Below are 23,355 nucleotides of genomic sequence, written 5' to 3'. Positions count from 1 at the left end.
TTCCAGGTATCTTGCTCCGTATCACTGGTGGTGATGTTTGCTTTGTCTTCCTGACTGCTTCCATCACTCTGATCAGTCTGACCTTTCAGTATCTTATCATTTATGGTGTTTCTCCTTTACTGTCTCTTTTGCGACATAACTTCTCATTTGGAAGAAATCATAAAAGACTGACTTTGGATGTTAATGTTAAATATATATATTTTACAAATGCTCAGATGTATATATTCATTTATCTCTAATCATCTAATCATGTTGATTTCACCTGCCCAGTTTTTATCATTCAAAGTCGGTTAAAAATCTGTTTCTCTCTCTCACCCTCCAAGCGGTGGGCGGTCCCAGTCGTCGTCACTTAGACCCAGATCTGACAACGGATTGGCTCTCTGGCGAGTGGAGGAAGATGATTGGCTGTTGGTTGTCTTGGCATTGCGCCACTCGTGGAAACTGTACGGAGAGGACTGGAATGGCGGAGCTACACACACACACAAACACACAGAGAAATATAAATATAATGAAGTGCCCCAAAGGTCAGAGGTCAGAGGTCAGAGGTCAGAGGTCAGCTTCCTACCCGGGGTGGTGAAGCTGCTGTCCATGTTGGATCCGTCCCAGGACTCCACGGCGCTGTCGACCGACGGCAGCGTGCTGAACGCTCTCTGGTTTGACAGAGGCGTGACCATGACAATAGGCTCCTCCTCCCCGTCCTGGTGTTCCTGGCTAAGCCCCGCCCCCAAGCCTGGACCAATCACGCAGGACTTCGGGCTCGACACTAAAGAGAAAAGAAGCATCCTGATCGTCAAAACTTATCTTCTCAGTTAAAGTAAGATCCAAGGAATCAGAGAAGTTTCAAGGATCGTTCAAGGACTTCCTGAAAAATAATGCAGTACGTACAAGTATGTACAAGTGTGCACGTTTGTATAAGTGTGTATAAGTGTGTGTACATACGTTCTCCCTGCTTCTTGATCTTCAGTGTGACCGTCTCTCCGGCTTGTTGCAGCAGACTGATGGCTTCACTCAGAGGTTTCCCCTTCAGGCTGCTGCTGTTGATCGCCAGAATACGATCGCCAACGTGGATCGCACCGGTCCTACAGCGCGCACGCACACACACACACACACACACACACACACACACACACACACACACACACACACATTTTAACACAAAATGAGACAAAAGGTAAATAAAGTAAACAAGAAGAAAAGATGTTAACGTGTGATAAATGACGATGCTCATCATTAACAGCAGATGGCGACGTTGGTCCTGGTCTGAACACACCTGTCACTGAAATTGAAGGTTGTTTCACTGCTTAGTTTTCAGGTCTGAAATGTTTCTGTTATTATTACAGTTTATCTATTATTCAGCCCCTCCTGAGAGTGATTGTAGATTATTTTGCCAACATCTGACAACGAGCTAAAAAGTCAATGATTGTTCTACACAATCAGATGATTGTCCACCTCCGTCCTCTCTGCTCTGTGGACCCTCGTCGAGCCCCTCAGCTCTCAGGCTGACCGTCCCCTGAGCTCGTCTCTCAGACTCAGAATCAGGACTCCGTCTTTGCTAGTTGAACTGTGGGTTTTGTGCTGAGCTCTGAGAGCTTCTTCCAGTTCAGTATCGACTTATCATCATGGATTTTCTCAGATATAAGACTCAGAAAAATAACATTAATTTAGTAAGAAAGCCTCAATATGAAACGATAACAGCCTTGAGCCTCGTCTGCCTCGGCTTCGCACTGCCCAATCAAAAGAGATGTGACGTTAATTAATTGATGAACCGTTATTTAGTTATCGCCATCGTTCTGGACTCTGACCCTGAAGAAAAATCTGATGCAGAGCTTCGATACCATTTCACTGCACGTACTGTGAGCATATGATGAATAAAATGTGTGTGTGTGTCTGTGTGTGTGCGTGCGTGCATGTGCGCGCACCTCTCAGCCAGCCCTCCCTTGCTCAGTGAGGAGATGATGATGGGGTCAAAGGGCTCCTCGGTGCCTGAGATGGTGATTCCCAGCGGGCCTCCGTACCTCTGCAGCTCCACCGTGTAGATGATGCTGCCCGAGACTTCCTGTTCATCTGAAACAATCAATAAAGATTCGTTCATCACAGGGTGAGCATGAATGACTGTGAGAGCAAGGCATGATGGGACAGGTGTTTCCTGAGATGCATGATTCACGTCAGGCTGAACAGTCACCAAGAATACATCAAAGCTTGAGCGTCCCTTCAGTCAAACTTCACATGGCTTCAGTAACGAACAGGAAGATAAAGAATGAACAGAACAGGCCGTCAGACGGCCTGGAAAAACCTTGAAGCTACCTTGAAAATGACAGTAAAATCTGACGTCAAGGCATTAATAAAGGTCTGTAGGTTCCGGCTGACGATGACGAGGTTTTACGGGTCCTTGATTAGTTTCTGAATGTCCTTGAAAAAAATTCTAAAGGACTTTAAGGAGGTCCTTGAGATGCCTGATGATGTTCAAGAGCTCCCTGAGAGGAAGGTCTGAAAGGTCCTTGAATATATTCTAAGGGTTTAATTACAAGTCTGTAAGTGTTTCTTCCATACGATGAAATGCAGCTACTCCCTGAGGAAGAGGAGGAGTAGCGCGTCTACGTGACGAGCCAATGACAGACAGGCAGGTGGACGGACAGTCAAAGGTGTAATTAGTGACCCCTAGAGGACACCGTCCTCATTACAGCCTTCAATATAAAACACACGGATGATTCAGTTTTCTGCTCTGATGGGGGCCAAAATGAAATCTACTGCTGGATGACATCACGCACAATGTGAAGGATGGTAAACAGTGATTGGTCGGTCGTGTATCTGAGCCTCTGTGGTCGTTTGACGTGACGCAGCGGCCGTCATGAAGCCTGACTCCGGCCTGAGACTTGATACCTGAGTTGTCTTCGTCTTTTCGGATCTTCAGTTTGACGAGCTCCTCGCACTGCTGGAGGATCTGAACGGCTTCCTCCATGGAGCAGTTCTCCACCCGGATGTTATCGATGGCCAGCAGCTTGTCTCCCAGCTCCAGAGTTCCCGTCCTGAAACGACAAAGCGACCAGAGAGACGCCATCGAAGCGTTTAGGCTCCACACACACACTGATGATCGCTGACCGCACACAACAGCAAGAGAACAGATGTGACCTGCTGGTGAGACAACAGACACACTTCAGCTCACACCCCGAGACACACATGACCTACAAAACACACACACACACACACACACACACACACACACACACACACACACACACACACTGGCCTGGACTGTTAGCCTAATTAACCAACCAACTACAGACTGACTGAGCTTCAACACAGCTGACACTCGACAGCTTACAGTGCCGGAAAGTAACGCAGTACATTTACTCGAGTCCTGCACTCCAGTACAACTTTGAGGTACTTTTACTGGAGTGTTTCCATTTTCCACTTTCTTTACAGATTAAGATTTCATGAACAAGAAGGTGAAGGTGGTCGTTCTTCTTTGCACATTTTGTACTTTTACTTCAGCCAAATCTTGAATGTAGTACTTCTACATAGTGGTATTACTACTTTTGCTAAAGTAAATCGTATGAGGACTTCCTCTTCACACTGCAAGGACTCGTCTTCCACGAGTCCCCACAAAGTGACTAAACTTCAGGGTGAAGACTCGTTAAGGTTCAGGTTAATGTCAGTGTAAGTCTGCAGGGAGTGTGTGTGTGTGTGTGTGTGTGTGTGTGCGCGTACCTGTGAGCGACGCTGCCTTTCTTGATGTCAGAGATGATGAGAGGATCGCCTGCCTTCCTGTTGGACGGAGCTGGAGACGCAGACAGACGAGTTACAGGTGATTCAGGCAGAAAGAAGCTCAAACACAAAACGTGAATAATTCAGTTTGTTTACGGCGTTCCTCAGGATGACGATTAAATGTTAAAATGAAAAATGAAACCAAGGCAGGTGATGTAATATTGAACTGACAAACGTGTCTCACAGCACAAGGAGGTCCGGGACGAAGACATTATGACGAAACCGTTCACTGAAATAAAACTTTCATCTCACAGACGCATGTGAATGAGGACGAAGAAGACAAAAACAATAAAACATTTCAGGACTAGTTAGTGAACCACTCGAGCTAACAAGCTAATGGCTAACATGCTATCCAGCTGGGAACATGCTAGCACGAGTCAGTCACAACAGCTTTCTGGGGATTTTGTAGTAAAAGTTGAAGGTGGACAAAGACGAAACAACAAGAGTCTGCAGCTACGCTAGCAGCTGTCATGCTGCCTCCAGCTAAACGCTAACACCAGCATGCTAACATGCCAACACGCTGACGTCGGCAGATATACTGTTTCCCGTGTTCACCGTCTTAGTTCTGCGTGTTAGCATGCTAACATTAGCGCTCATCTTTGTCATAAATCAAAGATCTGGACCAGATAAAGTCGACCTGATGATGGCGCTACATGAACAGTCAATTCATCCATCTGACGGCTGTTGACACGTTTCAGCCAAAACCACAAACATCCGCCTCATGGTGGCGCTAGAGGAAAGGTCCTGAGCTCACCGACTGGTTAAGATTCATCTTCTGGGGATCGAGACAGTCTGAACAGAGTCTCAAACAGAGTCTGGATGAAAGTGGAGCGTCGGGCTGCTAACATGAACACATCTCATCTTTATTTTGCACTCGAACGCTCTGAAGCAGTTTCTCTGCGGCTCAGTCCACAGACGAGGGTCTGTACTTACAGCTGATGGTGATTCCCAGCTCCACGCCCGGCTTCTTCGGCAGCTTCACATGAAACGTTCCTGAACTGGGGATGACCGACTCTGAGAGACAGACAGAGACGCAGATGGTGAGCAGACACTTCACCTCGCTGGGAAAAGAAAAGTCTGAAGGGGAGCAGAGGCTCTCTCTAAATAACAGCTCAGTGTGGAAGATCTGGTGGTGAGAGGACGACAAAGTCAACACCACGAGCAGCGGAGGAGCATAACGAAGTGCATTTACTCAAGTACTGTGCTTCAGTACAAATTTGAGGTACTTGTACTTCACTTGAGTTTGCTTTCTTCTCCACAGTGTTTATCTGACAGCTGAATGTTTTACTTTCAGTACTTCAAGTACATTTCCCTCATTATACTTCCATACTTTTACTTCAGTAACCTTTTAAAGGACTTGTACTTGTGGGAGAGTATTTTAGTACTTTGACTTGAGTAAAGGATGTGAATACTGCACTGTGTTTAGTTGAAACGTAGGTGGAAACCTAACGAAGTACATTTACTTTGTTTTGGCTCGTATCAGTAAGAGCTGACGTGTCTGTCATCCTGACGTCATGCTGATTTTCACGTATTTGACACAGAAATATCTTTATTTTGGTGGCTGTTTTTCATGAATATCACGATAAAATCTGGCACATAAAGCTTTCCTTTGTTTTCTATCAATGAGCACAGAACCAATCACAGATCGAGCTCGATCGATCGATCAGAGGAGTCCACGTACGATCGGTCGTATCGTGCGTCAGTCGAGCTGCTTCCTGTGATCAGCATCATGGTATCTCCTTCATTCACTGTCTGTGAGTCATTAATGACAACACGCTGCTGTTGTATCCAGCTCAGGCATGGGTGGTTATTTATACCCGGCGGAGGACGTTACACTGACGAGTCTGACAAAAGACAGAGAGACTCAAACAGACAGTCAGCTGAAACTGGACGACAGAGACACCAGACGACGTCTTCACCGACGCGGGCCGAAGCTAAACCTTCGTGCTGGTGACTGTTTTTTCACGTCGACGCTAAAACTAAATAAAAAGGAACTTTTGAAAACTGCACACGATGAAGTGAAAGTCAGAGAAAAGGACACGAGCTTTATTAAAGCTGAACGTTCGGCAGCTTCTGCTCCTGCAGTAACGTCAGCTAAAGTCACTGCGCTGAGCTAAAAGGTGACACACAGGTGAAAAGAATTCAGCTGGACAGGAAGCAGCAACAGAACAGCTGCGACTAAATCCCAGGATAACCGCTGACAGCCCGCCATCCAGACCCTGCTGCAGACGTTCAGCGAAGGAATATCACGAGTTCATTTTGTCCGCCGGCCGTCTGAAGAGAAACCAGACGACGAGCCGCGTTCAAGCAAACAAACCAGTGAATCAGCTGATCAGGCAGCTCTGAAGAGGAGAACAGGAAGCTGCAGCGATGATCGATGCAGAGAGCGGTGTGTGTGCGTGTGTGTGTGTGCATGTGTGCGTGTGTGTGTGTGTGTGTGCGTACCTGCCACGTCGAACTCAATCTCCAGCGTGAGCTGAGCGGTGATGGACGAGTCTCTGAGCAGCTGATTGGTTTCTTCCAGAGTCGAGTCTTCAGTAGGAACTCCATTTATGGACAAAATCCTGTCACCGATCTGCAGGATGCCACACCTACACACACACACACGCACGCATGCACACACACACACACACACACACACACACACACACACACACACACACACACACACACACACACAGATGACAGAGGTCAGAGTTTCTGTTGGAGGACAATAATGTAAATAAATCTGACAGGATTCATCTGTAAAAATGTTTATTAAAATGAAAACAACATTAAAATACAATAATAATAATACAAAAAGCTATATTTAAAGGAATAAACCACATTGTTTTCCTTTATGACTTTAATCTAAAACAGTCAGTTATCTTTCACACAGTCCACATTTGTTGTGTCAGTATAGATTTATTATTGATTTTAATCGAATGTTTATTAGTTTAACTCTTTTAATTTATTTTGATATTTAAACTGTTATAAAGCTTCAAGCTGTGTGTCAGACGTATGAACGTTGTGATAAACAGTAATAAAGTGAACTATAATCAGCAGCAGAGTCGCTCTGTGTCATCATGTCGTTACCTCTCCGCTGGGCTGTCGGGGTCGATGTAAGCGATGAGCGGAGGCGAGGAGAGCGTTTCCGTGGCAAAGACTCCGCCTTGCAGCTGCAGGCCGAACCCCATGATACCGTCGCCTAGCAACGTCACCTCCGTGGTTTCCGTGTGAACGACCTGACCGGCGAGGCCCACGGTGCTGGACGCGAGAGACACTGACAGGGAGAGACGCAGAGAGAGGACGAAAACCGACACTTCATTTTACATTTACGTTCATTTCTTTATTCTAACCTTCTTTGATCTGCTGCGAGTTTTCAGACAGGTGTGTTATGTGCAGGTAATTTACGGAAAAACAAAAGCAGGCTTAGTGTGCTGCAAACAGAGGTTCCCAACCTCTGGTTCAGGGCACCCAACGGTTCGCTTGATAGATCTAGAGGGTCACCTCTGTGAGGACTCTGAGGTCAATGCTAACATCAGCATGCTAACATGCTCATAAAGGCAGTGCTAATATGCTGATGCTAAGCAGGCTCAATATTCACCATGTGAACACAGAGTCCAGCTGAGGCTCATGGGAATGTCTGTAGTCCTGCAGGCATTTGCTCATGAAGCAAACAGACACGTTAAAATGTTGGTGCAAGAGGGCAAGTCAGAGGAGTTATTAGAGTTCAACCTGAGGGGAGCACGGACGTCTGAGAGGTCAGAGGTCAGAGGTCAGACTCACGGGAACTCTTGAAGTCCTTCTTCTTGGCCTTCCTCCTCATCAGCGTGCCCCGTGGACTTGTGGGATACATGTTCCTGGGCAGGGTGCTCATGTTGAGGGACGAGAGACTATAAGCCGACATGGAGCCGGGAGAGAACGAGTGGCTGAGAGCTGCAGAGAGAGAGAGAGAGAGAGAGAGAGAGAGAGAGAGAGGGAGAGGGAGAGAGAGAGAGAGAGAGAGATGCTGAGCGGAGGTCTCTCTCTCAAAGGACGCACTTCAGGAAAGAGAGAGAGGTGGACGTACGAGGGTTGTTTGTATGGCGGTTGTGCGATCTGGCAGCTGATTGGTCGGGGTGGTACGTGTTGTAGTGGTATGGGGGAAGGATAGGGGCGGAGCCTCCGGTCTCCCAAGGGAGGGGGCGGGGACTACGCTGCACCTTGACTGCACACAAGCACACACACACACACACACACACACACACACACACACACACACACACACACACACACACACACACACACATCACACAGGAGGGTGTTTAGGTTAAGACAGGAGGAAAGGTCAGAGGTCAGGAAGCTGCTTTATAAAAGATTACATCTTATGTATGTAATCTTTCATATGTACAGTGTGTTATTCTTTTATTGATTCATACTCTGGTGTGTGTGTGTTAATACCGTGCTGTGGTTCGTTCAGGGCCCGTCGGGCCTGGTGTGTGTGTGTTAATACCGTGCTGTGGTGCGTTCAAGGCCAGTTGGGCCTGGTGTGTGTGTGTTAATACCGTGCTGTGGTGCGTTCAAGGCCGGTCGGGCCTGGTGTGTGTGTGTTAATACCGTGCTGTGGTGCGTTCAAGGCCGGTCGGGCCTGGTGCTGGGGCAGGATCTCCATGCGGACGGTCTGACAGGAGGCTGAGAGCAGCTGAGTGGCTTCAGCCAGAGAACAAAACTCCATCGACTTCCCATCAACAGACAGAATGTGATCTCCTGCATGCAGAGCGCCACACCTACACACACACACACACACACACACACACACACACACACACACACACACACACAGAGTTTATATTGAAGGAAAACACTAAAAAAAGTTGAAAAAAGTGAAAAAAAGCTGAAATCAGTGGTTGGGGTCAGAGGTCACGCACCTGTCTGCGATGCTGGCCGGTTTGACCTTGTCGATGATGATGACCTGCTTGCTGCAGAACATGGAGGTGGACAGAGCCACGCCCAGGCTGGAGCCTGTCGCCTTGGCAACCTCCACCAGCAGCGGCCCCGACGCCGTGGCAACAGAATCTACGGAGGATGAACATGGACACAGAGCTTTGATTTGTGACCCCCAGCTTTACAAACACGGAGCTCCACAGGGCTCAGTCCTCGGCCCTGTTGCATCTCATGCAGCAGCTCACATCAGTCACGTAAACCCTCACAGAATGATCATCAGAGTTGGAACTGACCCATCACGGAGACGTCGTACTCCAGCAGCAGCGTGGCCTCCTGCCCGCACTGCTTCAGGATGCTCATGGCCTCCGACAGCGTGCTGCCGTGGAGGCGGATCCCATCGATGCTCAGCAGCCGATCGCCCGGCTTTACGGTGCCTTCTCTGGAGAGAGACAGACGGAGACAGTTTCTACGGAGGCTCGCGAGGGACAAACCCCGTTCAGACAGAGAGCGAGGGCGGAGGTCACCCACCTGTCAGCTGGACCGCCCGGCCTGATGGTTGTAATGACGATGGGGCGAGACTTGTTCCTGTCTTCATGGGCCCCACCTGCACACACACACAGTGATCTGTTTATCTTTCACACACACACACACACACACACACACGCACAGGCACAGGCGCGCACACACACACACACACACACACACACACACACACACACACACACACACACACACACACACACAGAGCTCTCCTCACCTCTGATCACGAAGCCGAAACTGTTTCCCTCTTTGTGAAGCGTGACTTCCACGTTCTTGAATATGACCCCTGACCCCTGCACGGCTGCAACACAGCAGAGCATCGACACGTCAGCGTCACCTCTGACCTCCTGCTGCGTCCACACGCTGACCGCAGTCAGAAACACACGACTGTTGTACTGATACTCCTGCTGACTGTGACCGCTGCTGGCAGCACTTACACACAGGCGGCAGCTCGTACTCGACCTCCAGGACGACTCGCTCCCCGACGTTCTTCAGCAGGCTGATGATCTCGTCGTGTCTGAACTTGGCCAGGTTGATGCCGTTCACAGCGCGGATGTAGTCGCCCACGTTCAGCTGGTCGCTCCTGCACAAACCAATCCAAACATCGACTCTGAGTTCACTTCAGTGAAGTCTGCTTTGAGATGCTGGGAACCTGTCCCCTCTGTTCTGGACCTGGGAGCAGCCGGAGGACACTGGGACACAGCCGGAGGACCGCGACCGCGCTCAGCAACAGTTCAGAGCCGACTAAAACTTAATGAATGGAGGCTAAGGCTAAAAGGCTGACTGGAGAGACTCTGGACGAGTGATGGACAGTCACAGAAACTGTTTGTTCAGAATCTGAAAACACTCGAACACGTTGTGAAATGATGAGTTCACTGTCCGTCTGAACAAATGAGTCAAACAGAAGAGACACAGCACAGATGCAGACCAGAGTAGAACACAATAGAACACAACAGAACAGGAAAATAGAAAAGACTGTGATGAGCTACCTGGCAGCGATGCCTCCCTGCCGCAGGTTCGAAACCCGGGGCTTCCCATCTTTGTCGATGCCGCCTGAGACCGTGAGCCCGAGCGTCGTGCCCTCCTTCTTCATCAGCTCCACCACCGAGCAGCCCCGAAACTCGTCTGCGTCACACAGGTGGACAGGTGAGCGGGTGAACAGGTGAGTGATTTCACTGAACTCTTTTATCTGCTGCAGCGTTACTTTTGCCATCTTTTCTTTCTTTGCTCTCTGACTTCACAGTTTTCTCTCTCAGCTCAGAGAAATGAAATAATAATCTGTAAAAAGTGAAGTCATCGTCTATTCTGTCGCCCATCTATATTTCATCAAACGGCTGAAATATTCAGCAGCGGCAGAGATGGAGAGAGAGCGGGAGATATTTCAGAGCCGGCCGGGTACGATCTGCTGTGAGCTGTCCGCAGGTGACAGAACACAAAGCAGGGTTTCATTAAAATGTTGTATATGAATATTAATCACGCAGAGATTCGCCCTCTTTCAGCCACACAGGATGAAGATCTGATCTTCGGCAGTGACCATCATTGTCTTCTTCTCCTCCCTCATCTTTCTCCTCCAAAGAGGCTTTTCAACTTGTCCTTTTCAACTTTTCTCAAGCGTCAGCTCTGACTCACAAACCCCAAAATCTTCTATCCTGATCAAATGTTGGATGAAGCAGCTTCCTGCAGCGGCGACGGAGACGCCGCTTCCTGACGTCACGCTGAGACCACAGTTTGTTCAAGATTCGACTGCAAATCAGAAGCAGCTTCGTCTCAGCAGAAGCTCCTGTTGACACGCTTTGAAAAACATCAGCGGAAGGAGCTCAGTGAACTGGGTCTTAACCTCTACCAGTTCCTCTAACTGGTTTGAAGCTTGATGAGTTCTGTACCCAGAGTTCCCCACACCTGTTCAAAGCTGCTCTGAGCAGTCCTACAGATCAAATCTACCAGAACTTAAAGCTCCATCAGCTGGCTCTGAAGCTCCACCGCGTCCTCCATCATCCTCAGATCCTCTAACTGGCTCCAACTCTCAACCAGTTCTTTTAAAGGTACAGTGTGTAAGAACTGGCCACTTGCTGAAGGTCACTCCAAACAAACAGGGGGCAGCATGCTAACCACTAACCGCTGCTCACTGATCTCTGGCTGCAGCTACCAGTTAGCTCGCTTAGCTCAGTTAGCCTCAGCTGTCATAGCTAAAACTACAGGTGCTGTACTATCAGACCACAGCTAGCTGGTTAGCGCGCTGACTTCAGGACTTATGTCTTCAACACGTCTTAGACAGAACGTCTTCTTCACAGTCTGTTGATAATGTTCATTCATTTTTTCCACGTTTTAAACCAAAATTCTTAACATAACTAACACATTTTACCTTTAACGGTCTGAAAATCTCACAGGTCTCATTGTCCCCGCCTGTGTCTCTGCTGGACGGTTGTCCATCAGTTAACTGTTTCATGTCACTGACGTAATGTTTACCTGTTATATAAATATTGGATAATTCGGATTACAGCACTCTGATTCGAGCTGCAAGTAGGCCAGCAGCTCCAGGTGGGAGGAGATAAACTGCGACTGCAAGCATCTTCCTGCAGGTCACACGGATGAAAACATCAGCTGATGTTTGTGTGCGCTCTATTTTCAGAGCTCTTATCTTCATCGCTGCGCTCATGAGCTCTGCTGGAGGAAGACCACAGCGGCCCACTGCAGGTGTGTTACCTGGTATACTCTGCCTCCTGATGGCCAGCGCTCCGTCTGGAGGTCGCGACCCGGCGGAGTGTTTGGTGTACGGCCCCTCATCTGAAACACACAAACACACACACACACATATTAAAACTTCTACCAGTTCCTTTAACTGGTCCCGAAGTTCTTCCCGTTACTGGTTCCAGGCCTGATTCAGTTTCTCCTTCTCAAGCCCCCCAGCTACCAATTTACCAATTTCTCTTGACTGGTTTTCAAGTGTTACTGGTTCCTGTACGTCGTTCTGACACCTGTTACTTCCTCAAAATGGCACCTGGTGTTTACCAGTTCTTTAAACTGGTCCTGAGACTTGACCATTTCCTCAAACTGGTCCTAGCAATTCACCAGTTCCTCTAACTGGTTGTGAAGCTCAGCTGGATCCTTTGAATGGTTCTAAAGTTCCACCAGCTCATCAGATTCGGTTTAAAAGGTTTTACCAGTGCCTTTAACTGGCTTCAAACCCCGACCAGTTCCTTCAACACATCACGACCTTCACAGACAAACTGCAGCAGAGAGATTTAGTTTTCTGATTTCTGTCAAAGTGAAACATCATTGAAATGCTCCCATAATGCACCTGTACTCACCGTCATCACACATCGCAGAGCTTCCACCACAAAAATACATCTAAGAGCGAAGATGCTAACACTGCTAACACTGCTAGCTGCTGTAATCGTTCCATTCAAAGCCTTCTGGTTTCACGAGCTAGCAGACTAGCACATTAGCATCCTCTGCGTCAGATGATGCTACTTGTTAGCATCTAACAAAGCTCTGAACGCTGCCTGAATGACTTCTGACCAGTGAACCGCCTGCTCTGCTGTCTGATGCTCTCTAAGTCAGCCTGTCCTCATGAATAAAGAAGCTCCTGCCACAAAGAGGTGACCTCATCAGCACGGCAGCCAATCCCAGCGGAGAACACGGTGGTCCATCTCAGTCTGGACAAATCTCACCGGTCCATTGGGAGAGCCCTGGTGATGTCATCGCACAGACGAGCGAGCAGAGGCGGAGCTAAGCCATGAACCATGAGATCAGACCAATTAGGATGTAGAGATCTGATGAAGTAAGACTTTTAATTGGATGATTGATGTCAGTGGAAAACTGGACACATCTGGAGGGAAATGTGTAGAAATGATACGAATAAAACCCACAAAATCCTTAGTTTACACTTTATTCCACCTCCAACATCCACTGCAACCGACACACAAACAAAAAAACATTAAAAAGCCTGTTTGAACCTCGATCGAGTGACTTTTGACTGATGACAACATCAGCACCACGACACTGAAGACAAGCAGCTGCACCCAGAAATAAGGACAGCACTGTGGGGAGAGCTGGCATGAAGTGATGAGTCCATGAACAGATTATCATTAAACCCAGAGCATTCATCCACACTTACAGCGTGTTCATAAATCCTTTACAAAGAAAAGCAGCACACTCTGGATTTGCATGTTTTCTCTGTTCTAGATGCATGTTAACGGAGCGCTGTTGGGGTTCAGACTGCTGGTGAGACAGAACCAGCAGCTGAAAGACATCGTGGACGTTCTTGTCCATGTTTTCAGACGTACTGCAGATCATCTGATCAACCAAAACCACTCCTGCTCATAACCATGACGGAGGGTCGCGGCTCAGAGAGGAAACATCAGAAGCTGTCAATCAGCAGGATGACAGCGGCTTCACGCCTCGTCCGCCATCACTGCTGTCTCTGTTTCCTCTTTCATCTCCTCAGTTTACGCCGTGTCGTTCTATTTCGGTCCTGTTTGCTTCTACTCCATTCACTTCCAGTCTATTCTAATCTGCTCTACATCTATTCTGTCCTGCTTCTCTTCTGCTGGTCCCAGCAGCTGAGCTCAGAAACACAATGAGCCGCACACGCACACACACACACACACACACACACACACACACACACACACACACACACACACACACACACACACACACACACACACACACACACACACACACACACACACCATAGCTAACTGAAGATGAAAGCCTCCTCCTCCTCATGTAGGACAGCAGCGTCTCTCTCTCAGCTACAGTACATATAATACTATACAGTACACACTCAGCTGTTATATAATATACACATCGTCTTAAGTCACATCATTGAGCTGCAGTTGTTTAAATAAGGTCACACACCGATGTGGAAGAAGGTCTGACTCAGTGTTACACACAAATAAATGATCGTTGTACAGTTAAGGTCCACTGAGGGTCTGAAGTGTTATTATACTTTAATGAGCTGGAAGCAGCAGTGTAACACACAGACACACACACACACACACAGAGACACAGACACACACACACACACACACACACACACACACACACACACACACACACACGTACACACACACTTGTCTTCTTCAGATGGTGTGAAAACTGACGCTTTTTCAGAAATGAGTCTGAACCTTGAATCTTGTCCTAAAGGCTGCAGTTAAACTGGATTCTGTGAAAACTTCACACAGAGCAGAAGAGGAAGAGGAGTGGACGTACGACGCAGTGAAGAGCAGACGTTAATGATACTGAAGCGTTTGATGAAGATCTGTCAGAGGGAACGTCTGCAGGCTGAAGGCTGCTGCTGTGTGACAGAGGTATGATGCGTTCAGCCAAGAGGATCATGGAAACATCACTTCTTGGACATGTTTATACTAAAACCATCTTCATTATCAATGAATCTGCCGATTTTCCTGATCATTTTATGGATTTATTGTCTCCCCAACAGTCTGAAACTCCATAATATTCAACTTAACACAATGTGAATGGAGGAAAGGGAGCAAATGTTCACATCTGAGAAGAGGAAACTGAGAATTTCTGCCAGTTTTCCCAAAGAATGAAGTCTCTGAACAGACAAATGAGACCAGCAGGACGTGGACTTCCTGCAGCTGCAGACGCTGAAACTGACGTCCCAACGTGCAGGAAACAGCTGAGCGTGGGCCGACATAATTAGACAATTAATCAGCAAAACACAAGTTATTTATGGAGGGAAGAGCAGCGTGCACTGTTTCCAGCTCTGTTTCATATCACTGGACCGCTGGTTGGACGAAACCAGACGAGCATAACGAGGAGGCGTCGCCTCCTGCGGCCTGATTGGACAGAACAGCTCGTTAAGATTCAAAAGCAGCTTCTGCCTCAGGTCTGCAAACAGCTGTGTGACCTTTAACAGCAGAGGTCACCTGACCAAAAACACACTTCACTACTACATGTCAGAGGATGAGGATGAGGATGAGGATGAGGATGAGGATGAGGATGAGGATGAGGAGGGACCAGGAGCTCTAATGGGAGCAGAGTTTGTCAGCCTGAACGGGAGAAACTGGGACGCTTTGTGTCGTTCTTCTCTTTGTGTCCTGAAGGTATTTTCTCCAGCAGACGTGAGCCTGGAGGGGATCGTGGCTTTGGTCGTCTGAGTGTGTGTGTGTGTGTGTGTGTGTGTGTGTGTGTGTGTGTGTGTGTGTGTGTGTGTGTGTGTGTGTGTGTGTTTGCAGCTTATCTCAGACTACTGGACCCACCACCCTGTGTTTTTTCACATGTATGACGGGACGTTCAAAGACCCCTCGTGGTTGCAGTGATTCTGTCCCCCCCCACCCCCCACCCCCCCCCACCCCCGGCCAGTAGGGGGCGCAGGTGACCAACAGCTGCTTCGCGTGCACTCAGGACAGCGGACATGTCGGTCATGTTCGTGTTGGCTCGTTTAATGGTAAATTCATTTCAGTTGATATTTTACATCTTACTCCTGTGGACCACCTGCAGTCCACAGACGAGGACGTGGACGTCCATCCACAGACAGACGGGTGGACAGACGGGGCCGTCGCTGACAGGACGTGGACACTGACTGTGGCTGACTTTGTCATTAGAGCGTGAAGCTCAAAGCGGCGTGTAACGAAGCGGCTGATGTTTGCTGACCTCGTTCCAGGCCGCATGTTTCTGCTCGGCACTTCCTGTTAAACTCAAAGACGACAAACACTCGAAGTGCAGCACTGAGACGACCTCACGCTGATGCATCAGCGACGATGATCCCAGCGTGGAGATAAAACGCTCTGCACAACCAGCAGCCTCTGAACGAAGTACTTTTACTTCACCTGAAGTAAAGCATCTGAGTACTTCTTCCACTATAGTTTCATCTGTTGGTCATGTTTTTGGTTCATGAAAACATCCCAAAATAACATCAAATCCACGTTTAACGAGTTCAAACTCTTGATGTTTGTCTAACAAACAGCCAAAAACTAAGATATTCAGTTTATTATCATAAACGTCTCAGACAAACAGCAAGCCGTCACATTTCAGGAGCTGGAAACCAAAATATTACTTTAATCTAATTAAACGACTTATCTGGTAACAAAATTGTTGCAGTTACAGTGAGTACTTTGATACTTTGAGTACATTTTGCTGATACCATGTGCTAAAAAATATGCTTTTATTGCAGTAAATATCTATATAATAATAATAATCAATAGTTTTTTATGGTTTCATAGAATCACCTGCAGCTCCTCATACTGTTTATACTTCATGCCGTCTGCACTACTTACATGTATTTATATTTTTTTGATATTATGGCTATTTGCTCTTCTGGTTAGATGCTAAAGTGCATTTCATTGTCTCTGTGTTGCTCTCTGACGATGACAACAAAATTGAATCTAATCTAATCTAATCAATAGCATCATTTCTTATACCTTGTACATAAATGTAAATGCACATAAATGTAGTTGATTTTACTCTGTATCTTTTTTTCTTGCCTCTTTTTTACTCTTCGCTGTAACAGTTTAATTACCCCTGTGTGGATTAATCAAGTTTTATCTCACCTTATCTTATCTTAATATTTTTTTATATGTCCATATTCATTATTTATTGTATATATTATATTATACTACACTAGACTATACTCATACTATATCCTGTTATATTGCTGTACTTGACACGTGCAGGTGTATATATGTACACTTTAATGTATTTCTACATGAACACACACTCTTACACTCTGCTGTTCACACACACTGGACTTGCTGTCACTCTTACTTCTGTCTCATTGTTCTCATTCAGCTTCTGCTTTCACTCCTGCAGCACCTCCGTTTCCTCTCAGGGATCAATGAGGGATAATCGTATCTTATCTTTACCCACAGTGGAGTACTTCTTACTGTAGTACTGCTACTTTTATATTCTGAATACTTCATCCACCAACAGGAGACCCAACAAACAAACACCTGAAGTTGGAAGTGACTCAGACTTCAGAGAAAAATCACGTCCTGATCAGCGTCTGTCCTCCTTTCTGTGTCCTCTCTCTGCCCGTTAACACACACCATGAATATTACATTCATGAGAATAAGAAGCAATGCTCGCTCGCTCTCTCTCTCCCCTGCTCACACTCACTCTGAAGGTCTCTCGTCCGAAGCAACCTGCAGCGATCGACTGAATGAATCCATCTGGAGATCATTTTCAACGACACACACGCGCACAGAAACACACACACACACCACACATGCACGCACACACACACATGCACGCAGACACACTAGCACACACACACACACACACACTGGCTGTGGTCATACACAACCAGCTCTCTCTCTTTTCAATGTCAGCAGTTTACACCAAACGATGTTCAGTCAACCACACGCACGCACGCACGCACGCACGCACGCACGCACACACACACACACACACACACGTATGTTACACATGCAAACATGCCTATCCCTCCATCACACACACATTCAGCCTCTCTCTCTCTCTCTTCCACAGTGTTTCTCTATGTCTCTCTACCTTTATTCACCCTGCGCAGGATCTGGCAGCGACATTTAAACGACACGGCGATCATGGTGAAGCCGAGCCGAGCGTCGCCTCCCCGCCAGCGCCATGCAGATGCAGCCGCCACAAACTACACCTCCTACTCCTCCTCTTCTTCCTCCTCCTCCTCCTCCTCCTCTTCCTCTGCGAGCGGCCGAGCGACGGACGAGCTCCTCACACAGAAACCGTCATGGAGACGCTTCCTGAGGCTCGGCGAACGAGAGAGAGGGAGCGCTGCAGATGTGAAGCTCCTCCATAAAATGAGGCAGCGGAGGAGGAGGGAGAGAGGCAGGGAGGGGGAGGGGGGGAGGCAGAGTCTGCGCAGATGGGAGGATGTAGAGGAGCAGGAGGAGGGGGGATGATGGAGGGATGATGGAGGCTCAGGAGGAGGAGGAGGGAGGCTGCCGAATCCCTCAGTTGGTTTATAATGTGTCTCTGTGCAGCTGGATGGATGGAGGGATGAAGGAAACAGGGACGAGGGGGGAGGAGGTGGAGATAAAGGGAAGGATAACGCAGGAAATAGAGATATAATGACGAACGTAAGGAATAAACGGTGGTAAAGACGGAAGAAAGGAGTAATTCAGGGGTGGAGGAGCAAAAGAAGAGAGGAAAGAAATAAGAAAGGAAGGAAGGAAATAAAAGGAATGGAAGATAATGAAAGCGAAAGGAAAGGAGAGGATGGAGAGAGTGAAGGAAAGGAGCAAAGGAAGGAAGGAGAGAAAGGAGAAAGGACGATGTGAAGGGAGAAAAGATGGAAGCAGCATCTGATGATCAGTTTCTCTGGAAACTACAACAATACACAAGTACTACTGCCCAACAACCAGCGCAGTACACCTGCTACTACAGTACTGATACAGTTTAAGAAGTAGCAGTATGTAAAAGATGCAGTATCTCACTTCTATGAAGTACAAGGACTCACGAGAGGCTGATAACTCCAAAAACACTGAAGCCTACATTTCCCACGATGCAACTCAATGCTGCTTTTCTCCATTAAAGCATCCTGCTACACCTCCAGTTTGTAACTCTGATGACATCACGATGACATCACTGGGGTTATGGCTGATGATCTCAGGCTGAGCAGTACTTCTACATGTACTACAGTTACTGTTCAGGCTCTACTCTGATAAGTATACACATAGAAGTACTAATACCTCAAACTATCTGCACAGGTCCCCAGTGGAGAAGTACTTTTTTAGTATTTGGACTGAACCATATGATAGTGGTACAACTAAATAGGAATTAATACATGTTAACATAATACTACTATAAAGTACAAATACAGTACAAGCTTGACTTGAAATTATTCTGTTCAGAGTACTACTAGTGTTTGAGTACTCGTAGTGGTAGTAGTACTCATATTATCCATATTTTTTTGTCAGGATTTGCTTCCTGACAGTGAATGAACCAATAGGAGAGCAGCTGTTCTGTTCTCTGTGATGTCATTGGCTGACACTGGCTGAGGGTGTGTCCTGGTCCAGCAGGTAGTGAAGTGGACAGACATGTGGGTCAGTGTTCCAGCAGCAGATTACACGGGATTAGTGTCAGCGTGTGTGTGTGTGTGTGTGTGTGTGTGTGTGTGTATTAAAGGTATTAACAGTGATATTACCATAACTGCAGCAAAATGCAGGTCAACACTCATATTAAACACATCTCTGTCTGTCTCTCTGTGTCTCTGTGTCACGGTCAGTGTCTCTCTCCCTCTGTGTGTGTGCCTGTGTGTCTCTGTCTCTCTCTCTCTCCTTCTCTCTCCGTCTCTGTCTCTCTGTCTCTGGGCTGTGGACTGTCTGTCTGTCTCTGGGCTGTGGACTGTCTGTCTCTGGGCTGTGGACTGTCTGTCTGTCTCTGGGCTGTGGACTGTCTGTCTCTGGGCTGTGGACTACCTGTCTCTGGGTTGTGGACTGTCTCTCTGTCTCTGGGCTGTGGACTCTCTGTCTCTGGGCTGTGGACTGGCTGTCTCTGGGCTGTGGACTGTCTGTCTGTCTCTGGGCTGTGGGCTCTCTGTCTCTGGGCTGTGGACTGCCTGTCTCTGGGCTGTGGACTGTCTCTCTGTCTCTGGGCTGTGGACTGCCTGTCTCTGGGCTGTGGACTGTCTCTCTGTCTCTGGGCTGTGGACTGCCTGTCTCTGGGCTGTGGACTGTCTCTCTGTCTCTGGGCTATGGACTGCCTGTCTGTCTCTGGGCTGTGGACTGTCTCTCTGTCTCTGGGCTGTGGATTTTCTGTCTGTCTCTGGGCTGTGGACTGCCTGTCTCTGGCTGTGGACTGCCTGTCTGTCTCTGGGCTGTGGACTCTCTGTCTCTGGGCTGTGGATTGACTGTCTGTCTCTGGCTGTGGACTGCCTGTCCCTGGCTGTGGACTGTCTCTCTGTCTCTGGGCTGTGGACTCTCTGTCTCTGGGCTGTGGACTGTCTGTCTGTCTCTGGGCTGTGGACTCTGTCTCTGGGCTGTGGACTGCCTGTCTCTGGCTGTGGACTGTCTCTCTGTCTCTGGGCTGTGGACTGTCTCTCTGTCTCTGGGCTGTGGACTGCCTGTCTGTCTCTGGGCTGTGGACTGTCTCTCTGTCTCTGGGCTGTGGATTTTCTGTCTGTCTCTGGGCTGTGGACTGCCTGTCTCTGGCTGTGGACTGTCTGTCTGTCTCTGGGCTGTGGACTGCCTGTCTCTGGCTGTGGACTGTCTGTCTGTCTCTGGGCTGTGGACTCTCTGTCTCTGGGCTGTGGACTGTCTGTCTCTGGCTGTGGGCTGCCTGTCTCTGGGCTGTGGACTGTCTGTCTCTGGCTGTGGACTGTCTCTCTGTCTCTGGGCTGTGGACTGTCTCTCTGTCTCTGGGCTGTGGACTCTCTGTCTCTGGGCTGTGGACTGTCTGTCTGTCTCTGGGCTGTGGACTCTCTGTCTCTGGGCTGTGGACTGCCTGTCTCTGGCTGTGGACTGTCTCTCTGTCTCTGGGCTGTGGACTGTCTGTCTGTCTCTGGGCTGTGGACTCTCTGTCTCTGGGCTGTGGACTGTCTGTCTGTCTCTAGGCTGTGGACTGTCTGTCTCTGGGCTGTGGACTCTCTGTCTCTGGGCTGTGGACTGTCTGTCTCTGGCTGTGGACTGTCTCTCTGTCTCTGGGCTGTGGACTGTCTCTCTGTCTCTGGGCTGTGGACTCTCTGTCTCTGGCTGTGGACTCTCTGTCTCTGGGCTGTGGACTGTCTGTCTCTGGCTGTGGACTGTCTCTCTGTCTCTGGGCTGTGGACTGTCTCTCTGTCTCTGGCTGTGGACTCTCTGTCTCTGGCTGTGGACTCTCTGTCTCTGGGCTGTGGACTGCCTGTCTCTGGCTGTGGACTGTCTGTCTGTCTCTGGGCTGTGGACTCTCTGTCTCTGGCTGTGGACTGTCTGTCTCTGGCTGTGGACTGTCTGTCTGTCTCTGGGCTGTGGACTGTCTGTCTCTGGCTGTGGACTCTCTGTCTCTGGGCTGTGGACTGCCTGTCTCTGGCTGTGGACTGTCTGTCTGTCTCTGGGCTGTGGACTCTCTGTCTCTGGCTGTGGACTCTCTGTCTCTGGCTGTGGACTGTCTGTCTCTGGCTGTGGACTGTCTGTCTGTCTTGTTATATAACCTGGGTTTGGTCCAGGGTGTTTGGCTGATCTGAACTGAGGTGCTGTGCTGTGCTTGTTCTGACCTGTGCTGCCCCCTGCTGTTCACACAGGTGACTGGCTGCACTCGAGCCTCTCACGCCCCCTGCTGGAGACAGCGCAGCAGCACGGCAGGAAACACTACAGCTACTGTTGCTGATACTGGTGTGATTGTTGCTGACAGTCGTGTTAAAACTAGAACAACACATGAAACCATCAGGACAAAACGAGGCCTCACAACAGCCAGCTTCACCCTAACCTGCTGTGATGTCACATCCTGTCTGAGCGGGCTTTGAACCTGGAACTGGACTGACCCTCATCTCAAAACATCACAGCAGCAACATCTTCACTCAGGTGGATACACCAGAACCAGATAAACCAGACACAGCCCACACCAAAGAGAATAAGAGAAATCAGAACCAACTGGAACCAGTGAGAACACAACACTCAGAACCAGCAAACCCAGGTAGAACCCCAGACTTCCTGAGGACGGAGCTCAGGTGTTTCCTGCCGTACAGAGGACAGACTTTGTCCTGGAAAGTGTTTTCAAACAGCTAAAGATAAAGTCACTCCACTTAAAACAAGAGCAGAAGTCCATGTGAAGCTCCACAGCAGGCTTTTACTCTGACAGGAAGAAAACTACTGAGTACTTGTACTCACACGTACTGCTTCCTGTGTACTGTCACAGTAAAGGCCCAACAGCCTGCACATCCAGTAATACAAGATCATGATCTGATGAAGCCCATCCTACTGCTGTCAGCTCAACCAGCCCCCCAACACACACACACACACACACACACACACACACACACACACACACACACACACACGGCTGCAGCTGTTACCATGGAAACAAGCTGATGAATAATTGAGGGAAGAGAGCGGCCCTGCACCGTACAAAGGGTGATTTTGAGAGATGAAAGAAGTGTTCACACACACAAACACAAACACACACACACACACACACACACACACACACACACACATTTCAGGTTATCATAACAGCCTCCAGCTTTTTCAAAATAACCAAATCAGAGTATAACACTGACTGTGTGTGTGTGTGTGTGTGTGTGTGTGTGTGTGTGTGTGTGTGTGTGTGTGTGTGTACATGTCAACACCCACCGCCCAAAGTTAAACACGTGGGTTTGAGTCACCATGACATCTCCTTATGTAAGCACACACACACACACACACACACACACACACACACACACACACACACACACACACACACACACACACACACACACACACAGAGTGCTAATAACACTGTTCCAGAGAAGAGGAGCAGACGAAGGATGTGCAAACCTTTAATTAGTGCTAACAGTCACAGTCAGACTGACGACTTTCCGTGTGTGTGAGGACCAGATGGGAGCGAGCGACAGCACTGTAATCAACAGACCCAGAACACCTCGGATCAGCACATCCGCCGTCCTGAGACTCCTGAAAAACCTCTTTGAAAAGACTCAAACCAACAGCACGCTGTCCGTCCCTCAGTACTGTCTCACTTCCTGTTTGTGTCTCTCAGCTCCGAGCCCATTGGTTCAAAGACGGGACCACACACACACGTATAGCTTCATTTCAAAGGTCTGTAATACGTCAGAAATTGTTCAAAAAGGTTTGCCACACCTTCCCACAGTCCAACGCGATGTCTTCAAACGTCTAACCTTTGAGATTCATCCTGACGTGAGCGTTTACTGTGTGTGGGAAGTCTGACCTGTTGATGGCGCTGCACGAACAGTCAGGGGACGCCACAGTCACGAGGCGTCACCGTGTCCCGGTCACGAATGTCCGCGCTGAAGTTCATGGCAGGAGATGTCTCGCTCTGGACTGACGTGTTGGACAGCAGACGGACCGACTGATGGACTGACATCACTGTCTCCGGAGACACCTTTGGTGCTCCGTCACCCCTGAACCGTCTCACAGCTCCACCCTGATCATCCGCTGCATCCTGTGTGACCCCTGACCCTGACTGTTCACCGCTGACCTCACAGCATGTATGTGATCATCTGGACGTCATTTTAATGAAAATAAATGT

General features: G+C 48.4%; 1 protein-coding gene across 7 annotated transcripts in view; it reads right to left on the bottom strand.

Annotated features, from left to right (window-relative positions):
* Window positions 1-23,355, bottom strand: part of grip1 (glutamate receptor interacting protein 1) — a 53,020-nt gene that overhangs the window by 8,552 nt on the left and 21,113 nt on the right. For 6 of the 7 annotated variants that reach the window (XM_070991913.1, XM_070991912.1, XM_070991908.1 and 3 more), the window contains exons 2-20: window positions 11,914-11,994; window positions 10,200-10,335; window positions 9,648-9,793; window positions 9,428-9,511; window positions 9,199-9,274; window positions 8,964-9,109; window positions 8,655-8,802; window positions 8,344-8,513; window positions 7,817-7,954; window positions 7,534-7,683; window positions 6,841-7,027; window positions 6,211-6,356; window positions 4,699-4,779; window positions 3,709-3,778; window positions 2,881-3,026; window positions 1,920-2,064; window positions 940-1,079; window positions 566-763; window positions 316-469 (exon numbers count right to left, since the gene is read on the bottom strand). In XM_070991913.1, the coding sequence (XP_070848014.1) occupies window positions 316-469; window positions 566-763; window positions 940-1,079; window positions 1,920-2,064; window positions 2,881-3,026; window positions 3,709-3,778; window positions 4,699-4,779; window positions 6,211-6,356; window positions 6,841-7,027; window positions 7,534-7,683; window positions 7,817-7,954; window positions 8,344-8,513; window positions 8,655-8,802; window positions 8,964-9,109; window positions 9,199-9,274; window positions 9,428-9,511; window positions 9,648-9,793; window positions 10,200-10,335; window positions 11,914-11,994 (2,542 nt within the window). Of the gene's footprint in view, window positions 1-315; window positions 470-565; window positions 764-939; window positions 1,080-1,919; window positions 2,065-2,880; window positions 3,027-3,708; window positions 3,779-4,698; window positions 4,780-6,210; window positions 6,357-6,840; window positions 7,028-7,533; window positions 7,684-7,816; window positions 7,955-8,343; window positions 8,514-8,654; window positions 8,803-8,963; window positions 9,110-9,198; window positions 9,275-9,427; window positions 9,512-9,647; window positions 9,794-10,199; window positions 10,336-11,913; window positions 11,995-17,688; window positions 18,277-23,355 lie in introns of those variants that run through there. The other variant, XM_070991914.1, reaches the window with a different exon arrangement.

Source organism: Chaetodon trifascialis, chromosome 22 (assembly GCF_039877785.1).
Source record: "Chaetodon trifascialis isolate fChaTrf1 chromosome 22, fChaTrf1.hap1, whole genome shotgun sequence".
Lineage (NCBI taxonomy): Eukaryota > Metazoa > Chordata > Actinopteri > Chaetodontiformes > Chaetodontidae > Chaetodon > Chaetodon trifascialis.
This window is presented reverse-complemented; position numbering and strand designations above follow the sequence as displayed.